General features: G+C 45.2%; 1 protein-coding gene across 4 annotated transcripts; it reads right to left on the bottom strand.

The window, feature by feature from the left end:
- Window positions 1-7,195: 7,195 nt before the first annotated feature.
- Window positions 7,196-19,812, bottom strand: LOC106561545 (fibroblast growth factor receptor substrate 2). 4 transcript variants are annotated; one of them, XM_014125618.2, is made up of 7 exons: window positions 19,689-19,812; window positions 18,779-18,878; window positions 18,536-18,627; window positions 18,104-18,290; window positions 16,928-17,047; window positions 16,255-16,418; window positions 7,196-8,957 (listed from the first exon to the last, which is right to left on the bottom strand). In XM_014125618.2, the coding sequence occupies exons 3-7, from the start codon at window positions 18,599-18,601 to the stop codon at window positions 7,800-7,802; spliced, it is 1,695 nt and encodes a 564-aa protein (XP_013981093.1). In that variant the 5' UTR covers window positions 18,602-18,627; window positions 18,779-18,878; window positions 19,689-19,812; the 3' UTR covers window positions 7,196-7,799. The 4 variants fall into 4 exon arrangements, with proteins under 4 accessions (XP_013981093.1, XP_013981094.1, XP_013981095.1 ...); XM_014125619.2 differs by having other exon boundaries at window positions 19,404-19,776; XM_014125620.2 differs by having other exon boundaries at window positions 19,408-19,776.
- Between the last annotated feature and the right edge of the window lie 65 nt (window positions 19,813-19,877).

Here is a 19,877-nt window from a genome sequence, read left to right as displayed (position 1 = left end):
ACAAACTAAAAAGGTAGACTTGGCAAAATTACATCATACACAACGAGGCAACTTCCTGCTTAAAATCAACAAGAACCCTGCACTCAAATACACAGGGAAGTATATTCAAGACTGACACTTGGCTTTCACCAAATGTAAGCAACTCTCAAGGAAAGGGAAAAATTGGGAAGACGAGCCAATAGTGTCAGCTTTTTTTGGCAGAGTTAAAGGGGAACTGCACCCGTGCATTTGGCCTCGTTTTTTGGCTTGCTCAAGAAATGCGGGTGGCCACCAAATTTATTCGCCATGCTTCGTAAACGACAAGTGAAATGCTTACTTGCGGACCCTTCCTAACAATGCAGAGCAAAAAATAAAGAACTAAAGCAAGGTAATAGATAATGAGTAATGATAACTTTGTATATAGCAAATGGTAACAGTACTGAGTGTATGAGCCTTCCTCTGACACCGCCTGGTATAGAGGTCCTGGATGGCAGAGTTAGGCCCCAGTGATGTACTGGGCCGTACGCACTACCCTTTGTAGTGCCTTGCGTTCAGATGCCAAGCAGTTGCCATACCAAGAGGTGATGCAGACAGTCAAGATGCTCTGTGGTGCAGCTGTAGAACTTAAGGATCTGAGAGCCCATGCCAAATCTTTTCAGTCTCCTGATGGGGAAGAGGCGTTGTGCCCTCTTTATGACTGTGTTGGTGTATTTGGACCATGATAGATCCTCAGTGATGTGGATACAGAGGAACTTGAAGCTCTCGACCCGCTCCACTACAGCCCCGTCGATGTGAATGGGGTCATGCTCAGCCCTCCGTTTCCTGTAGTCCATGATCAGCTCCTTTGTCTTGCTGATGTTGAGGGAGAGGTTGTTGTCCTGGCACCACACTGCCAGCTCTCTGACCTCCCTATAGGCGGTCTCGTCGTCGGTGATCAGACCTACCAGTGTCGTGTCGTCGGCCAACTTGTTTTTGGAGTCGTGTGTGGCCACGCAGTTGTGGGTGAACAGGGAGTACAGGAGGAGACTAAGCATGCACCCCTGAGGGGCCCCCGTGTTGAGGGTCAGCGTGGCAGATGTGTTGTTGCCTCACCATCTGTGGGTGTCCTGTCAAGGATCCAGTTGCAGAGGGTGTTCAGTCCCGGGGTCCTTAGCGTAGTGATGAGCTTGGAGGGCACTATAGTGTTGAATGCTGAGCTGCAGTCAATGAACAGCATTCTCACAGGTGTTCCTTTTGTCCAAGTGGCAAAGGGCAGTGTGGAGTGCAATAGAGATTGCAATCTGTTGGGTCGGTATGCGAGTGATGAGTAGTTGGACAAAATGAGTATCGTAACTGATATAGGAAATTTTCCTGATATGGTTGTCAGAGTATTGTTAGTAATTATCCGCTATCGTAAAGATATTTTCGGGGGGCCTCCCGAGTGGCATAGCGGTCTGCTACAGACCCGGGTTCATTCCCGGGCTGTGCCACAATTGGCCGTGGCCAGGAGTCCCATAGGACGGCGCACAATTTGCCCAGCGTCTGGGTTAGGGGTGGGCTTGACCAGGGGGGGCTTTACTTGGCCTCGCCCTAGCGACTCCTTGTGGCGGGCCGGGTGCCTCCCAGGCTGACCCCGGTTGTCTGTTGAATGGTGTTTCCTCCGACACATTGTTGCAGCTGGCTTCCGGGTTAAGCTGGCGGGTGTTAAGGAGCGCGGTTAGGCGGGTCCTGTTTCGGAGGACGCATGACTCCACCTTCACCTCTCCTTTGCCCGTTGGGAGTTGCACCCCCGTTGGGGTGGAAAATATTTTTGTGTGCCAGCTCACCTCTTTCAATAAAGTGTGAGGTGCTACGTGGTCTAACTAACTCAACTGGGTAGTTTGCTTGTCTGTAAAGAGAAGGGTGGGCTGTAAGTTGATCTTGCTGCTCTGATTGGATAGTGCAAAGGCGTATTTCTCGGTCTAGTCGCTTCATAATTTCACCCCATCACTTCTCGCATATTTCTGTCTGATCCTTTAGATTGCTGCTACCTCCTGTTAGCCTAGCAAGCTATCAATGTGCATACTATCTAACAAGTTGGGTGAGGGTTGGAAAAAATATTAACTACCGATGTGCATTATGACAGTGACAGCAAAGTTGTCTGACAGCTGAAAGTTAAGGACACACACCCCTTTGCACACTGCTCCTAATCTGCATCTTTTTTGGTCTATAAATGTGCAGGGAGGCGTTTTGACCTCGACTTAGGCATAAACATTTAGTATCATCCAATCCGACTATCAACTGTCGGATAACATCACGAGTATGGCCAGGTTGGCACACCCAGGTCCAGTGTGTCTGGGATGATGGTGTTTATCGTTCACTGTTGCTTGCTTAGAAGTGAGCATGGAAGGCATTTAGCTCGTCTGGTAGGCTCGTGTTGCTGGGCAGCTCATTGAGTGCCTCACTGGTACTTCTTGAGTTTTTGCTTGTAAACAGGAATTAGAAGGATGGAATTATGGTCAGATTTGCCAAATGGAGGGCGAAGAAGAGCTTTGTATGCGTGTGTGTGTGTGGGGTAAAGGTGATGAAGAGGTTGTTTTTTTTCCCACCTGTAGTTGCACAGGTGACATGCTGGTAGAAATGAGGTGTGACTGATTTCAGTATATCTGCATTAAAATCACCGGCCACTAGTAGTGCCGCCTCTGGATGAGCATTTTCTTGTTTGCTTATGGCCCTATACAGCTCATTGAGTGTGGTCTTAGTGCCAGCATCGGTTTGTGGTGGTAAATAGACAGTTACGAAAAATACAGATAAACTGTTGGTAAATAGTATGGTCATAGCTTATGAGGTATTCCAGCTCAGGCAAGCAACACCTAGACTTCCTTAATGGAAGCACACATTTTCAATAGTGCGCACCAGCTGTTAAGACACCACCCTCCTTGAGCTTACCACACGCTGCTGTTGTTCTGCCAATGTATAGAAAAAGCAGCTAGAATATTATCCATGTCCTTGTTCAATCAATTTTCCGAGAAATATAGGATATTAGTTCTTCAGGTCCCGTTGCTATGAGTCTGGAACAGAGCTCGTACAGTTTCATCTCCAATAGAACAGGCGGTTTATTTACTCGCCACTGTATTTTCATTAGGTTGCCCCTATATCACCATCTCTTACTTGTGTCGGGGATGAGGGCCTGGTCCGGGGTGAGCAGTATGTCCTACAGACTCATTGATGTAGAAATCTTCATCCAAATCTAGGTTAGTGATCACTGTTCTGATATCCATAAGCTCTTTTTGGTCATAGGAAACGATGGCAGAAACATTATGTACAAGAAAAGTTGAAGACAGAATAGCAGAATTGGTCAGGAGCCCGTAAAACGCCCGCTGAAGATTTGAGTCATTTAGCAGACGCTCTAATCCAGAACGATTTACAGAAGTGAGTGCCTACTTTTTCATACTGGTCCCCTGTGGGGATCAAACCCACAACTCTGACGTTGCAAGCACCATGCTCTACCATCTGAGTCACACAGGACTATACATTCCAGCACCAAGATAGAAGCCAAACATGAGTTGGTGTGGGGTGTGTCTTTGCCACCACCAAGACACACCCATCTGTCAGAACCTTTCCCAAAGTGGATTCTCCCCTCTCAATCACAACAAACCAACCTCAATAACTACAGGCAGATGTATGGTGAGATGCCGGAGGAAGCTTTGAATAGGTCCGTAGCCTACAGAGTAATATCAGAACGCAATTGCTGAATTTATGTAGATAATCTATACTAAGCGTTTTGATAACTTTCAAATGTAGAATAACCAACCCTTTACATAATACATTACATTACATTTAAGTCATTTAGCAGACGCTCTTATCCAGAGCGACATACAAAATGGTGCATTCACCTTATGATATCCAGTGGAACAACCACTTTACAATAGTGCATCTAAATCTTTTAAGGGGGGGGTTAGAAGGATTACTTTATCCTATCCCAGGTATTCCTTAAAGAGGTGGGGTTTCAGGTGTCTCCGGAAGGTGGTGATTGACTCCGCTGTCCTGGCGTCGTGAGGGAGCTTGTTCCACCATTGGGGTGCCAGAGCAGCGAACAGTTTTGACTGGGCTGAGCGGGAACTGTGCTTCCTCAGAGGTAGGGGGGCCAGCAGGCCAGTGGTGGTAATACCATAGAAGCAGTATTCTGCTAATATACCAATGTGCATCTTTCATCGTCATTCCCAGCCGATACAGATACTGTGACTATCGGCATTTTGTCTGGTGGTAATGGGGCTACCTTGACCAACGTCTGTGTGGTGTCCTGATCCGGTTACAGAATACACAGGGTTTCTACCTCCCCATATTGACTGATACCATTCAATTCAATATTTTTTCAAAGTCAGTAAAAGTTGTCTAGTAAAATGGTAATGCAGAGTGCCAGGTCTCTTTCCATTCAGAGAAATCAGTATCCAGACTGGACTTCATCTTGCAAGTCTCCATGTACTGGCGCCATACATGTTTCTGTGAACACACACAGTCACTATTCAATTCCCAATGGCAGGTTGGATAGCTAATGACACAAACCGGTACTATGGGCTCCCGAGTGGCGCAGCAATCTAAGGCACTGCACCTCAGTGCTAGAGGCGTCACTACAGACCCGGGTTCGATTCCAGGCTGTATCATAACCAGCCATGATTGGAAGTCCCATAGGGCCATGCACAATTGGCCCAGCGTCGTTAGTGTTTGGCCGGGGTAGGCCATCATTGTAAATAAGAGTTTGTTCTCAACTGACTTGCCTAGTTAAGGTTAAATGAATAAAAAAAATTGAGGTTTGAACAAGTCAAGACTGCACTTCACAATTACTACTAGTATCTGCTTGGCTGGGTAATTAACCTACTCTTATCAAGTCGGGTATTTTTTTAATGCAACTTTTCACATAACACATTTACCTGTTGACGAAGCCGTCTGTCAGAGGCCTTATGATGGTGTGTCCTTTTCATTGGAGTCGGGATACAAAGGAGGTGTCACAAGGGTACTTCTGAGGTCGTAACTGACAACCTTTTGAAAATAGCAAGTGAACAGTGAAGGAAATTGTTTTTGGCGGTCACTAAACCATTGCTGGACATTTTATGATATCCATCTTTTCTCTTTCTGGTAGGTCCCGGCCTCTGTTCATAACCAGGGGATCAGTCTGGCACTCAACTGTGCACTTTGTCTTAAATAAAAACTGGGTCAACAATTTGTCATTTAGGTTCAAGGTTGAATTGATTTGCATCAAAGAAAACACAAACGATATTAAAAAATAAACCATGTGCAGGTGTTAGTCCAAGAGCTGATATAAAAACCTCACCACAAAAATATAAAAATAAAAGGTTAGTTAAAACACACTAATCAAATGTACAAATGACCTGATAAACAATCACAAAATGTAACAAATATATGTTTTGTTTAAATGCGTGTGTGAGTTGGGCTATATGGAGATTACTGAGTAGTTTGGCTCATCAGGCTGACCCAGTCTTCGCTTGAAGTTATTGAGGGATGATGAGGTTTTGGCAATGTGAAGATAAGAATTCCAGAGTATGGTGCGGCAGTGGGGAGGGTGAATGTTATCGCAGTGTCTTGTGTTATATAGGGAATGGAAATGTCCCTTAATGTAATCCACCAACCCTCAATTATAAACATAGCTCGAGAAATAACGGAATCTCATTTGGAAGCTAGACTGATAGGCTCCAGGCCGGTGACGCCGTTACACTACGCAACCAACTGTGACATGTTTGAGTTTCTGCTGCTAGTTAGTAACGTTACACTGTTGTAGTCATACATGAGTTAGCTAGTACCACCAGCTGCAGACAATATTTATTTGTGCCCTAGACATGGATTGCACCTCGGAGGATAATGTAATAGTGGCATGGAAATACGATGACACTGCTAAATAATTAGTATCAAACAACTTTGCAATATTATGTCAAATTTACTGTCGAGTTACTGTTGCTAGCAATGCTAATGTTAACTAGCTAAAATATGGTGGTCCCCTGAATTTTAGTAAACTGGGTAAAGTTATAATGCATCTAAAGTCAATCTGGCAACATCACAATCACGACAAAAGGGTGTCCTACTAATGATTTGCCTTCTTTTGAAACGTCAATGTTTCCAAGCCAAATCGGAGTGGCATTGAGGCAGAATAACGTTAGACAGCTAGCTAGCGATAATGACCATATACATAACCATAGTCTATGGTCTAGCTACATGTATACAGTACTCACCACCACTGGGGACCAGCGAACTACAACCACATATTCCGCATGATAGCTTCCTTCGCAGGGCAGCGGTTTGTTCACCGACACCCGGGCGCTGAGCGGTCCGGCGGTGTCACAAACAACGTTTTAGAGGAGACTGACTGTCAAAAATGATCCCAGTTACAATTTGGACACTATAATACATGTTTCTGACTCGTTTAGATGCCACGTAGGTCGTTTTCAAATGGATGACTTGGTTTTGAGGGGCAGTGCCTCTGCTTGCTGAAGTGTTACAGATGTATGTAAAGGTAATTTCCGATTGAGCTGACATATGCTGCGTTAGCCTTAAATGCAGAAACATTGCTTTGAAGTTTCAATCACACTAACTTCGAACTTCCGCGATACAGATCGAATAGAGCCCTAAACAACGTTATATTGCTGAGTCTACCTTTTGTCAAAAACATTTTTAAAAAGGCACCCTGTTGTGCCTAGCTCCTTCACTATTGGTTACATCTTGAACAATCAGTTGGCTAGTGAGTTGACTGGCTCATCATTTCTTTTGTGATGGGACAGCTCCACTATGAATACCCACAAGAACCTTGTCGCTAGAAGAACATCATACATTGAAGGGCTGACAGCCAAATTAGAACTGCACGGATATCAGACGGAATAATCTGATTTGTTCAAATAGAATTAACAAGAGGGATATCGAACCACATCCAGTCATTTACACATCGAGTCGTACCCAATACCAAGTCTCAACACTGCATCAAAACTTTGGTTGCGTTCCCCGCTCAGACGCTGCATGCATCAACCAATGATGGCGTGCCACGTCATCTATCGTGCCGTCGTGCACCAGATTGTTAGAACATATGTGGTTTGCCAATATGTAAAATACCTATCCAGGCGATATAAGATCTGGCATGTGTCAGCAATGCCTAGACAGAGGGACATGCCATATCTAGTTTAGTACTAGATTCAGTGCTAGGTCATCTAGGACTAGAGTTGAGGGGGGGGTATTGATTGGTTGAATACATAAAAACAGAACAGACATTTATTGTGCCAGAATCTAGTGTACATTGTCAGAAACATGTAGTGTACCATGTAATCCTCAGATACTGAAATTACAGCAGCAATGCATGTAGTGAATCATATCATTCAAAAAGGCTAAATGGAATGCTTTGTTCAGTAATACTGATTTGTACCAGGGGTTGGGTGAGGAGGAATGCAGTCCAGTCTTATTAACATAATAAACAACCCAAATGCACTGTAGAATGAGTGAAGGAGAAGAGGTATTATATTACCATAGGAATAAATTGGTATATCGCAAGTAAGTACCTACTTTGGTAACCAACCACACACACACACACACACACACACACACACACACACACACACACACACACACACACACACACACACACACACACACACACACACACACACACAACAGAAAGTCTGTTTCAATCTAATTTAAGACCGATTTCTGGAGTCTCTTTGAATACATTTCCAATGTCTCCATGGCCTGTGTTTCTCTGTCTTTGTTTATTAAGAAAGTCCCCTGTGTAGACTGCCTTCACATTTTTTCATATTTCTTTTGAAAGGGGTTCATAGTAGAAACAGGTGCCAGAAGGATCCGTTCAGTCAGACAGTGCTTTTGGTGGGCAGCTCCGTGCTATTGTGCCGCGTTTTCCTCGACGTTCCGTCGTCGCGCGGCCGAGCCTTCTGCAGGCTTGACATGGCGGCGGTGCGCTCGATGTCAATGAAGGCATAGAGCTCGGTGCGGCGCGTGGGGGTGGTAGGCGGTAGTGGCGAGGTGGGGGTGCGGGGCGTGTGGGGGTTGCTGGTGTCCGAGGAGGCACCCTTGGCAGCTGCGGATGAAGAGGTGGTGGTAGATTCCATCTCCACCTCGATGTAGTTGAGCGTCTTGGGAGGCTCCTGACACAGCAGCCCCAACGGCCGCCGGAAGTCAAAGTTGAAGATGGTGGGTCCATCGGTGCGGCGGCGTACCATGTCGGGGGCACAGCGGGCGCTGAGAGGAGCCGTCACATTCTCTGTGTTGACGTAGTTGTGGGAGGGTTCCATGGGCGAAAGAGGGGGGTAGGCTGACAGGGGGTGGGAGTAGGAGTGGTGGAGGAGGCTGTGGTGGTGGTGGTTGTAGCCGTTGAGGGATGGCGTCTTCAGCCCCCCCTGGCCGCCTCCATTGTTCTCCACCTCCTCGTTGCTGGGCTTGCGGGTCTCCCAGACGGGCGGCAGGGCCGGGAGGTTCTCATAGTCCAAGAGGGCCGTGCGTCGCTGGGCTGAGTTGTTAACATTCTGCAGGGTGTCGGGGGGCGTGCGGTGGAGGCGGGGGGCTGTTATTGGGGCAGTAACCCCGACAGAGGTGCCGTTGGAGTGTGTGTGGGGCAGCTGAGGCTGGCCCTCCAGTAGGGCTGGGGCCTCTGTGGCACAGTGTGTGTCCGTGTGGCTGTTAGTCTCCCCCTTTCCAAGATCCGGGGACTCTGGGTCCTCCCCTGCCTCCTCTCCATCTCCACCCCCAGTAGACTGCTTCCCCTTGGTCATCTTCTTCTGCACAGGGGTGGGTCCCAGCACGAAGCGCACCCCCAGGGGCTCCAGTAGTACCTGGGGCTCTTCCTGGAGCTGGGGCATGGGGGGCAGAGGCTCTGGTCTGGCTACCCGTGGAGGGGGGGGTGTAGGGGGACACTGGGACTGGCCTGAGTCGGGGCTGTCCAGAGGGGCTGGAACAGTCAGAGGGCTAGGCTGGTCATCCAGCAGACCTGTGGTGTTCACATAGGTGTGGATCTGTAGACGGATCAGGAGACGAGGTTAATATAACATCGTCATCACACCAACTCGGCAGCTTTTACATAAACTCATTATTACCCATCAATGTCACAAGTGGCACAGTGGATGTTCTCTTTAGTCTAGGACAGGGTTCTCAATTTAAATGAATATTATTTTGGCCAAGGGATCCATGGAATAAGTTTAGAGGCATACACACAATCCATGTCTCAATTGTCTCAAGCCTTACAAATCCTTCTTTAACCTGTCTCCTCCCCTTCGTCTACACTGATTGAAGTGGATTTAACAAGTGACCTCAATAAAGGATCATAGTTTTCACCTGGATTCCCCTGGTCAGTCTCCGGCAGTAAAATGTTCCTTACCATGGCCTGAGCCTTGGTTCGTCCAGCCATGCACTGCCGGAGTAATAGTAAAACTCCTTATATGCCATTTTTATCTAACACAAGTTGTGTTCTGATTTTGAGGGAGTCCCTGTTCAATTTTCTTTCACAAAAAGGTGCCCCCAGACACAAAAGGTTTGAGAACCCCTGGTCTAGGATACCTCAAAATGTGCTCTGCCAAACAACTCCAACATTTCTATTGAGAGGTCTTGTTTCATCTACACTGTGTGGAAAACATGAGGAACATCCGTTCTTTCCATGACAGACTGACCAGGGGAATCCAGGTGAAAACTATGATCCCTTATTGATGTCACTTGTTAAATCCACTTCAATCAGTGTAGACGAAGGGGAGGAGACAGGTTAAAGAAGGATTTGTAAGACTTGAGACAATTGAGACATGGATTGTATGTGTGCCATTCAGAGGGTGAATGGGCAAGACAAAAGTTTTAAGTGCCTTTGAACGGGGTATGGTAGTAGGTGCCAAGCGCACCGGTTTGAGTGTATCAAGAACTTCAACACAGCTGGGTTTTTCACGCTCAACAGTTTCCCATGTGTATCAAGAATGGTCCACCACCCAAAGGACATCCAACCAACTTGACACAACTGTAGGAAGCATTGGCGTCAACATGGGCCAGCATCCCTGTGGAACACTTGACACCATGTAGAGTCTATGCCCCGACGAAGTGAGACTGTTGTGAGGGCAAAAAGGGATGCGACTCAGTATTAGGAAGATGTTCCTAATGTTTTGTACACTCAGTATATAAAGCTATAGGGGCTGGAGTATTTCAGTGTGCTGGCCTTATTCTATTTCCTCAGATCTTAATGTGTTTGAAGGGAGTTTTCTACCATTACATTTTTTGTGCGGGTTGCCTAAGCGTTATTTCAGGTCACTTAAGTCCAAACGGTGTAACAAAAATAATAAATCAATGACTAAACCCAGTTATAAAGTATGCAGAGAGATAATTAACCTATATATTTTTTATAATATCTTTGAGAATAAAAAGGGGCTCCAGAGTGGTGCAAGGCACTGAATCTCAGTGCTAGAGGCATCACTACAGACCCTGGATCGATTCCAGACTGTATCACACCCGGCTGAGATTGGCCCAACGTCGTTAGGGTTCATTTTTTTTATTTGACCTTTATTTAACGGGGTAGGCCAGTTGAGAACAAGTCCTCATTTACAATTGCAACCTGGCCAAGATAAAGAAAAGCAGTGCGACAAAAACAACAGAGTTACACATGGGATAAACAGACGTACAGTCAATAACACAATTAGAAAAATCTATATACAGTGTGAGCAAATGTAGTAAGATTAGGGAGATAAGGCAATAAATAGGCCATAGTGGCGAAATAATTACAATTTAGCATTAACACTGGAATGATAGGTGTGCAAGTAGAGATACTGGGGTGCAAAATGAGGTAGTTGGGTGGGTTATTTACAGATGGGCTGTGTACAGGTACAGTGATCGGTAACCTGCTCTGACAGCTGATGCTTAAAGTTAGTGAGGGAGATATGTCTCCAGCTTCAGTGATTTTTGCAATTCGTTCCAGTCATTGGCAGCAGAGAACTGGAAGGAAAGGCGGCCAAAGAAAGAGTTGGGGGTGACCAGTGAGCTGAGATAAGGCGGGGCTTTACCTAGCAAAGACTTATAGATGACCTGGAGCCAGTGGGTTTGGCGACGGATATGAAGCGAGGGCCAACCAACGAGAGCATACAGGTCGCAGTGGTGGGTAGTATATGGGGCTTTGGTGACAAAACAGATGGCACTGTGATAAACTACATCCAATTCGCTGAGCAGAGTGTTGGAGGCTATTTTGTAAATGACATCGCCTAAGTCAAGGATCGGTAGGATTTTTACGAGGGTAGCAGCAGCAGCAAGAGCGACATCATTGATATATACAGAGAAAAGAGTCGGCCGAGAATTTAACCCTGCGGCACCCCATAGAGACTGACAGAGGTCCGGACAACAGGCCCTCCGATTTGACACTGAACTCTGAGAAGTAGTTAGTGAACCAGGCGAGGCAGTCATTTGAGAAACCAAGGTTGTTGAGTCTGCCAATAAGAATGCGGTGATTGACAGAGTCGAACGCCTTGGCCAGGTCGATGAATACAGCTACACAGTATTGTCTTTTATCGATGGCGGTTATGATATCGTTTAGGACCTTGAGCGTAGCTGAGGTGCACCCATGACCAGCTCGGAAACCAGATTGCATAGCGGAGAAGGTATGGTGGGATTCTAAATGGTCGGTGATCTGTTTTGTTAACTTGGCTTTCGAATACTTTAGAAAGGCAGGGCAGGATGAATATACAGTTTAAGTCAGAAGTTTACATACACCTTAGCCAAATACATTTAAACTCATTTTCACAATTCCTGACATTTAATCCTAGTAAAAATTCCCTGTCTTAGGTCAGTTAGGATCACCACTTATTTTAAGAATGTGAAAAGAATAATAGTACAGAGAATGATTTATTTCAGCTTTTATTTTTTTCACCACATTCCCAGTGGGTCAGAAGTTTACATACCAAAAACTAATTGAGTGTAGCATTGCCTTTACAAGTGTTTAACTTGGGTCAAATGTTTCTGGGACCTTCCACAAGCTTCCCACTATAATTTGGGTGAATTTTGGCCCACTCTTCCTGACAAAGCTGGTGTAACAGTCAGGTTTGTAGGCCTCCTTGCTCGCACACACTTTTTCAGTTCTGCCCACACATTTTCTATAGGATTGAAGTAAGGGCTTTGTGATGGCCACTCCAATACCTTGACTTTGTTGTCCTTAAGCAATTTTGACAACTTTGGAAGTATGATTGGGGTCATTGTCCATTTGGAAGATCCATTTGCGACCAAGCTTTAACTTCCTGACTGATGTCTTGAGATATTGCTTCAATATATCCGCCTAATTTTCCTCCCTCATGATGCCATCTATTTAGTGAAGTGCACCAGTCCCTCCATCAGCAAAAGACCCTCACAACATGACGCTGCCACTGTTTCACGGTTGGGATGGTGTTCTTCGGCTTGCAAGCCTCCCCCTTTTTCCTCCAAACATAACGATGGCCAAACAATTCTATTTTTGTTTCATCAGACCAGAGGACATTTCTCCAAAAAGTACTCTTTGACCCCATGTGCAGTTGCAAACCGTAATCTGGCTTTTTAATATCGGTTTTGGAGCAGTGGCTTCTTCCTTGCTGAGCGGCCTTTCAGATTATGTCGATATAGGACTTGTATACTGTGGATATAGATACTTTTGTACCTGTTTCCTCCAGCATCTTCACAAGGGCTTTGCTGTTGTTCTGGGATTGATTTGCACTTTTCACACCAAAGTATGTTCGTCTCTAGGAGACATAACGCGTCTCCTTCCTGAGCGGTACGACGGCTGCGTGGTCCCATGGTGTTTATGCTTGCGTACTATTGTTTGTACAGAAGAACGTGGTACCTCCAGGCGTTTGGAAATTGCTCTCAAGGATGAACCAGATTTGTGGAGGTCTACAAATCTTTTTCTGAGGTCGTGGCTGATTTATTTTGATTTTCCCATGATGTCAAGCAAAGAGGCACTGAGTTTGAAGGTAGGCCTTGAAATACATCAACAGGTACTCCTCCAATTGACTTAAATGATGTCAATTAGCCTATCAGAAGCTTCTAAAGCCATGACATCATTTTCTGTAATTTTCCAAGCTGTTTAAAGGCACAGTCAACTTAGTGATGTAAACTTCTGACCCACTGGAATTATAAGCGAAATAATCTCTCTGTAAACAATTGTTGGAAAAATGACTTGTGTCATGCACAAAGTAGATGTCCTAACCGATTTGCCAAAACTATATTTTGTTAACAAAAGATTTGTGGAGTGGTTGAAAAACAAGTTTTAATGACTCCAACCTAAGTGTATGTAAACTTCCGACTTCAACTGTAGGTCTATAACAGTTTGGGTCTAGAGTGTCTCCCCCTTTGAAGAGGGGGATGACCGCGGCAGCTTTCCAATCTCTTGGGATCTCAGACGATATGAAAGTGAGGTTGAACAGGCTAGTAATTGCGGCTGCAACAATTGCGGCGGATAATTTTAGAAAGAGAGGGTTCAGATTGTCTAGCCCAGATGATTTGTAGGGGTCCACATTTTGCAGCTCTTTCAGAACATCAGCTATCTGGATTTGGGTGAAGGAGAAGCGGGTGGGGGCTTGTGCAAGTTGCTGCGGGGGGTGCAGAGCTGTTGGCCGGGGTAGGGGTAGCCAGGTGGAAAGCATGGCCAGCCCTACAAAAATGCTTATTGAAATTCTCGATTATCGTGGATTTATCAGTGGTGACATTGCTTCCTAGCCTCAGTGCAGTGGGCAGCTGGGAGGAGGTGCTCTTATTCTCCATGGACTTTACAGTGTCCCAGAACTTTTTGGAGTTTGTGCTACAAGATGCAAATTTCTGTTTGAAAAAGCTAGCCTTTGCTTTCCTAACTGACTGTGTATATTGGTTCCTAATGTCCCTGAAAAGTTGCATATCACGAGGGCTATTCGATGCTAATGCAGACCACCACAGGATGTTTTTGTGCTGGTCAAGGGCAGTCTGGAGTGAACCAAGGGCTATATCTGTTCTTAGTTCTACATTTTTTGAACGGGGCATGCTTATTGAAGATGGTGATGAAAGCACTTTTATAATAACCAGGCATCCTCTACTGACGGGATGAGGTCAATATCCTTCCAGGATACCCAGGCCAGGTTGATTAGAAAGGCCTGCTCGCTGAAGTGTTTTAGGGAGCGTTTGACAGTAATGAGGGGTGGTCGTTTGACCGCAGACCCATTACAGACGCAGGCAATGAGGCTGAGATCCTGGTTGAAGACAGCAGAGGTGTATTTAGAGGGCAGGTTGGTCAGTATGATATCTATGAGGGTGCCTGTGTTTACGGATTTGGGGTTGTACCTGGTAGGTTCATTGATAATTTGTGTGAGATTGGGGGCATCTACCTTAGATTGTAGGACGGCCGGGATGTTAAGCATATCCCAGTTTAGGTCACCTAACAGTACAAACTCTGAAGATAAATGGGGGGCAATCAATTCGCATATGGAGTCCAGGGCACAACTGGGGGCTGAGGGGAGTCTATAGCAAGTGGCAACGGTGAGAGACTTATTTCTGGAAAGGTGGATTTTTAGAAGTAGAAGCTCAAACTGTTTGGGCACAGACCTGGATAGCATAGCCTGCAGAGTTCTGTTATCTCTGCAGTAGATTGCGACCCCGCCCCCTTTGGCAGTTCTATCTTGGCAGAAAATGTTATAGTTAGGGATGGAAATTTCAGGATATTTGGTGGCCTTCCTAAGGATTCAGACACGGCTAGGACATCAGGGTTGGCGGAGTGTGCTAAAGCAGTGAGTAAAGCAAACTTAGGGAGGAGGCTTCTGATGTTAACATGCATGAGACCAAGGCTTTTATGGTTGCAGAAGTCAACAAATGATAGCGCCTGGGGAATAGGTGTGGTACTGGGGTCTACAGGGCCTGGGTTAACCTCTACATCACCAGAGCAACAGAGGAGAGTAGGATAAGGCTAGGGCTGAAGGCTATAAGAACTGGTCGTCTAATACATTGGGAACAGAGAATAAAAGGAGCAGATTTCTGGGCGTGGTAAAATAGATTCAGGGCATAATGTACAGACAAGGGTATGGTAGGATGTGAGTACAGTGTAGGTAAACCTAGGCGTTGAGTGACGATGAGAGAGGTTTCATCTCTGGTGGGACCAGTTAAGCCTGGTGAGGTCTCCGCATGTGTGGGGTGGGACAAAAGAGCTATCTAAGGCATGTTGAGCAGGACTGAGGGCTCTACAGTGAAATAAAACAATAAGGACTTACCGAGATAGCAGTAGACAAGGCATATTGACATTAGAGAGAGGCTTAAAGCAGTCACAGGTGTTGATCAGGAGAACTAAGACAACAACGGGTAAATGGCGATGAATGGGCAGAGCGGGTCAGTTAGGTACATACAGGACCTGAGTTCGAGGGTGGGGCCGACAGATAAACAAAATGGGGTACCATGAAGATGGGTCTTTGGCGACATCGCAAAGGAAAAGCCAGTTGAGACCACATCGGGCGACCACGTCAGCAGACAAGTCGTGATGGATCGGCGGGGCTCCGCATCGACAACAAAGGTCCAGGACAATTGGCAAAAGATGGATTGCTGCCCTAGAATTAGCTGGTATATGGGCCTAGCTCGTGGCTAGCTCAAGGCTAACTGGTGCTTGAGCGGCAGGAATCCGGTGACGTGGTAGGGAGAAGCAGTCCGATATGCTCTGGGTTGATATCGCACTGTGCAGACTGGCATGTATTGTCCGAGCTAAAGCTGGTGGTGTCCGAGCTAAAAGGTGAAGACCGCTAGCCGTGGCTAACAAAGACTAGTAGCTAGTTAGCTGACGGAGGTTTCAGTTATAAGGAATAAAAATAGCAGATCTGTACCACATTGGGTTGCAGGAAAGTATATTTTGTTCATAGATATAAAGTGAGATTAAAATGTATACGAAGAAAAAAAAAAAGGCTATTTACACGGGGTAAGACATGGGATAAGACAAAGACAATAACACACGACCGACTGCTACGCCATCTTGGAATGTAGAATTGTAAATAAGAATTTCTTCTTTACTGACTTGCCTAGTTAAATAAAAGGTATAAAAACATTTTTTTTTAAGATTTGAAAATTCCCAAAACAATGAATTTAGCAGTATAGATTTAGTTAAGTTTGAGCAAAAGAACACAGCATTAGCCATGACAAAATGCATATAATTGCAGGAAATGAGCTTACAAATGCAATAATGTATCTACACCGCCAAGATGGGGGCCTCTAAAATGTTCTTTAAAATTCAGCCGCACCTGCCAAGCCCCCGACCTCCACCTAAGCCCCTTTTTATCCCGAAAAAAAAAAAAACTCTAGTTTGGTGTTGAGTTGCTCTCTCACCGCATCATCAGCCACTAGCAGGGGGTGTGAGGACTCCTCTCCCACCGAGGGCAGGCGGGTGCTGGCCACAGACGGGTGGCGTGTGGAGGGGTGCGAGGGGGTGTCGCCCACCGAAGGGGTCCGGGTGACACCATTGGGCACGGTGGGGACAGAGTAGCCCAGAGCTAGATAGACATAGAGAAGGGAAGAACTGGGGGGGGTCAGTGGGGACAATGTCCCAGAGTCTATTTGGAATAGGCCATTTCTTTCTCGATAAGCTAAACTATAGAATAGGTAGCCTAAACGTTTCAACTACAGTAGATTGACATATGCTAGTGATTGGCTGAGGAAAAGTAAACGTGGACAGTTATTCTAACATGTTCAAAGAGCACATCAAAATTCGGTAAGAAGGACCGCACATTGTTGCATCCTCGACTTGCATGTTCTGATAATATGAATTACCATATTCTAAATTCTAAATGTGATTTCTGTCATTCTGAGCACTGCCGGGGGGGGCAGAATACCCTAATCAGGTTACGCACCCAATGCAGGTCCAGTAACACGGAAATCATATATATTTCCGTGTTGTGTGTATATATATGGCATTGGGCATTTCATGTCATTGCAAGTATGGGAAGAAGTATTCATAATTGGGCCAGTGCAAGTTCTAGTTGTAGGATGAATAAGGTCTTACCAGTCTGGTGGTTGGCCTCCAGCACGGCCTCCTCCACCACACTGATGCTGTGGCTGTGCATTACCTCCTGCAGCATATTGAAGATCTCCTCTGCCCGCGCACACTTGAAGGCAAAGATACCTAAAGACACACAAACAAACGCAAAGACAAGAAACAAATAAAACACAGTCAAACTGCAGTCAAATTGAAGTAAAAAAAAACTACTCAGGAATCACTTATGGGCGCACGACCGCAATACAGACTATTGAGACGCACAACCATTATCAACACTGCTTAGACCTTCATGTTTACAAAAGGTTTGTACATTTATCGGGTCTTTGAACCTATGCCTTTGTATACCTTGTGATCACTGGACTGGGTAGGGGAAGGCAACAGAGTGGTAGAGATAAAGGACAAAGAAAAGATAGCAAAATATCAAGAAGGAACACATTAGGCACTACCATAAGTACAGCATAACATTAGAAACAAACTAACACTGCATAATGCACAAAGAGAAAACACAGAACACACAGCTATGCTCTACTTGTGCAACAAACAAAATAAAAAGTCCCTCTCAAACACAGCACAACACCACACAGAGTCAGACACAGGCATCAATACTGTAACCACAGAAATAGAATCACTAAAATGGACATCCAATCCATACTTAGTCAATGATGTCATAATGATTCTATTTCTGACTAATATTTCTGGTAATCACAGTATTATGTCATTCATCATCACAGCATGAGGTGGGAACACAACGAGCCTGACTTACCGGAACCCATAGTAACCACCCCCCCCCCCTGTCCCAACCCCATCTCTCCCTCTCTCTCGCCACCAGACCTCATCCTTTTGAAAGCATGTATGGAGTCCAAAAATAACCACACAGACATTTTTGTCACTGGCATTGCAGCATAATCAATGACTGGTCCAAGTCAATATATCAATAACAAAGCTGATGTTGTTGGGGTCTACTGACTTAGTTGCAGATGTGATTCAATGTATTCTGATGTTTACCATGGTTCATGTTAGATCCACAACACTGTGTATAACATTTTCAACATTATTACACCGTTGTATGTATACTCCTGCCCAGGCAGCTGAGGCACCACATACGTTAGTTAACTTAGCTTAGCAACTAATAAAATAAGCTAAAACAATAATTGTGTGGAATGAAAATCTCTATTAGTTGACCTGGTCCCGTCTTGCAGCGGTGGCCGCTCTCGAAGGAGAAGAGGTTGGAGTCGTAGCCATAGCGACGCAGGCACATGTAAGGCCACCTAACATCGTCACGGCGATGGGTGTGGAGGACCAGCTCTGCCTCCGTCAGCTCCATCACGCCTGAGCCCAGCTCGTTCCCATCGTCATCCACGTTTATCACCTGACAACAGAACAATAACTTTAGACAACAGTCACTCTGTGTCAGTCAACACAAACATGTCTACACTGCAATGCACTGAAGATGGTATTCATTGCGAAACCAATATTTCCCAATAATTCAGGTGGAAAGTCTACAGATTGTTTTCGACATGTTGCGAAATCTGTCATACCTAGAATTTGGGTTGACTCAGCTCGGCAATGGCCCACCATTGAAGTAGGATTGTTGTTACAGATCAAGAGACCAACCTTAAATTTAGTTTGATGATTATCTGGGATTGACTCCTTCTCTGGACAGCTCAAGCAGCTTCCCATGGCTTCTTCAGAGCACCATCTGATGTCTGGGGGATAAGGAATGTGAAACCATAAGAGCCAATACAGTGTCAGTGAGTGAATGAACATCATGGAGTTGTAGTTAGCTACATTTGATTGATGTGAAAGAGACAAAGTGACCTTTACAAACTATTTATTAACTGAGGGTTTATTTCTTACCTAGATCCAGCCACCAGTATCCCTGGTTCTTTCCTCCGAGGCTGAGGAGGAGCAGTCATGATGCTTTATCTGCTATGCCAACATAAAATGTGGGCCTGCCCTGCACACATTTAGTTTACTGTCAGCCAAGTTAGGTAGCTAGCTGGACGAATACATTTGACATCTGATGATCTAGCAAGCTAGTTTGTGATACAATTGGAGTTAGCTAGCTAGTTAGCCTTTGTGTCTTCCAAGTAAAAAAATGTAACGTTCGCTAGCTAGGAAAGCTAATTAGCTAGCTACGGTGGCTAACTCCATTGTAGTAGCATGGGCCAAAGCTTTTTTTAAATGAGATCAGATTACAATGTTTTGACTTAGTTACCTTACTGATATGAAACGGTATGACTAATAAAATAGTTAATTTTATCTTCATCTATTGGTTAGACGTGGTGTGGACAAACTAGCGTAGCACCTTCATGTGTAGCTTTCTGGCTAATTAGCTAGTTAGCTAGCTCTCCGCACTCGAAGTCTGTGGTTAAGTCCTAACTTTACTAGCCAAGATAACTAACGTTAGCTAGCTAATTAGTAATTGGTCAAAAACAAATCTAAATCAAATGCATCTCTTTGCTAATACATTAACGGATACCTACGAGTCCCTGGCAAATGGATGGGGTAGTTCTTCCAAACGTTTCAGACACAAACGATCGCAACCAAGCTAGCTAGCTCTGCTATCGCATATTAAGCTAGCGTTAGCCTGTTGTGTTAGCTCAACTCTACCATCCTTCCTCTGGGTTGCTAAAGCGCAAAAAAACAATCACAACGTCTTCCGAAGGTGGCGACCATTCTTGTTTTCGAACGCAAAGTGATGTAATTCCATGTAAAATCCTTTATGTCTCGATATAGAGTGGAACAATAAAATAAGCTATTTTACCTTAGTGGCACCGTCTTTTAGCTAACGATATGTATGTAGCTGCTAGCTGGCCAGCTACATCACAGCAACTTGGCTAAACTTCCGAGAGTTTGAGGCAATCATTTTCGATGTGGTGAACTGCGCATGCGCGGGGTTTGTGACTCTTGTGGCCTCTGACCAGCATAAATCAATATTGACAATGAATCATAG

The sequence above is a fragment of the Salmo salar genome, chromosome ssa10 (assembly GCF_905237065.1).
Source record: "Salmo salar chromosome ssa10, Ssal_v3.1, whole genome shotgun sequence".
Lineage (NCBI taxonomy): Eukaryota > Metazoa > Chordata > Actinopteri > Salmoniformes > Salmonidae > Salmo > Salmo salar.
Note: the sequence above shows the minus strand (reverse complement) of the source record. Positions and strands in the feature narration are given on the sequence as shown.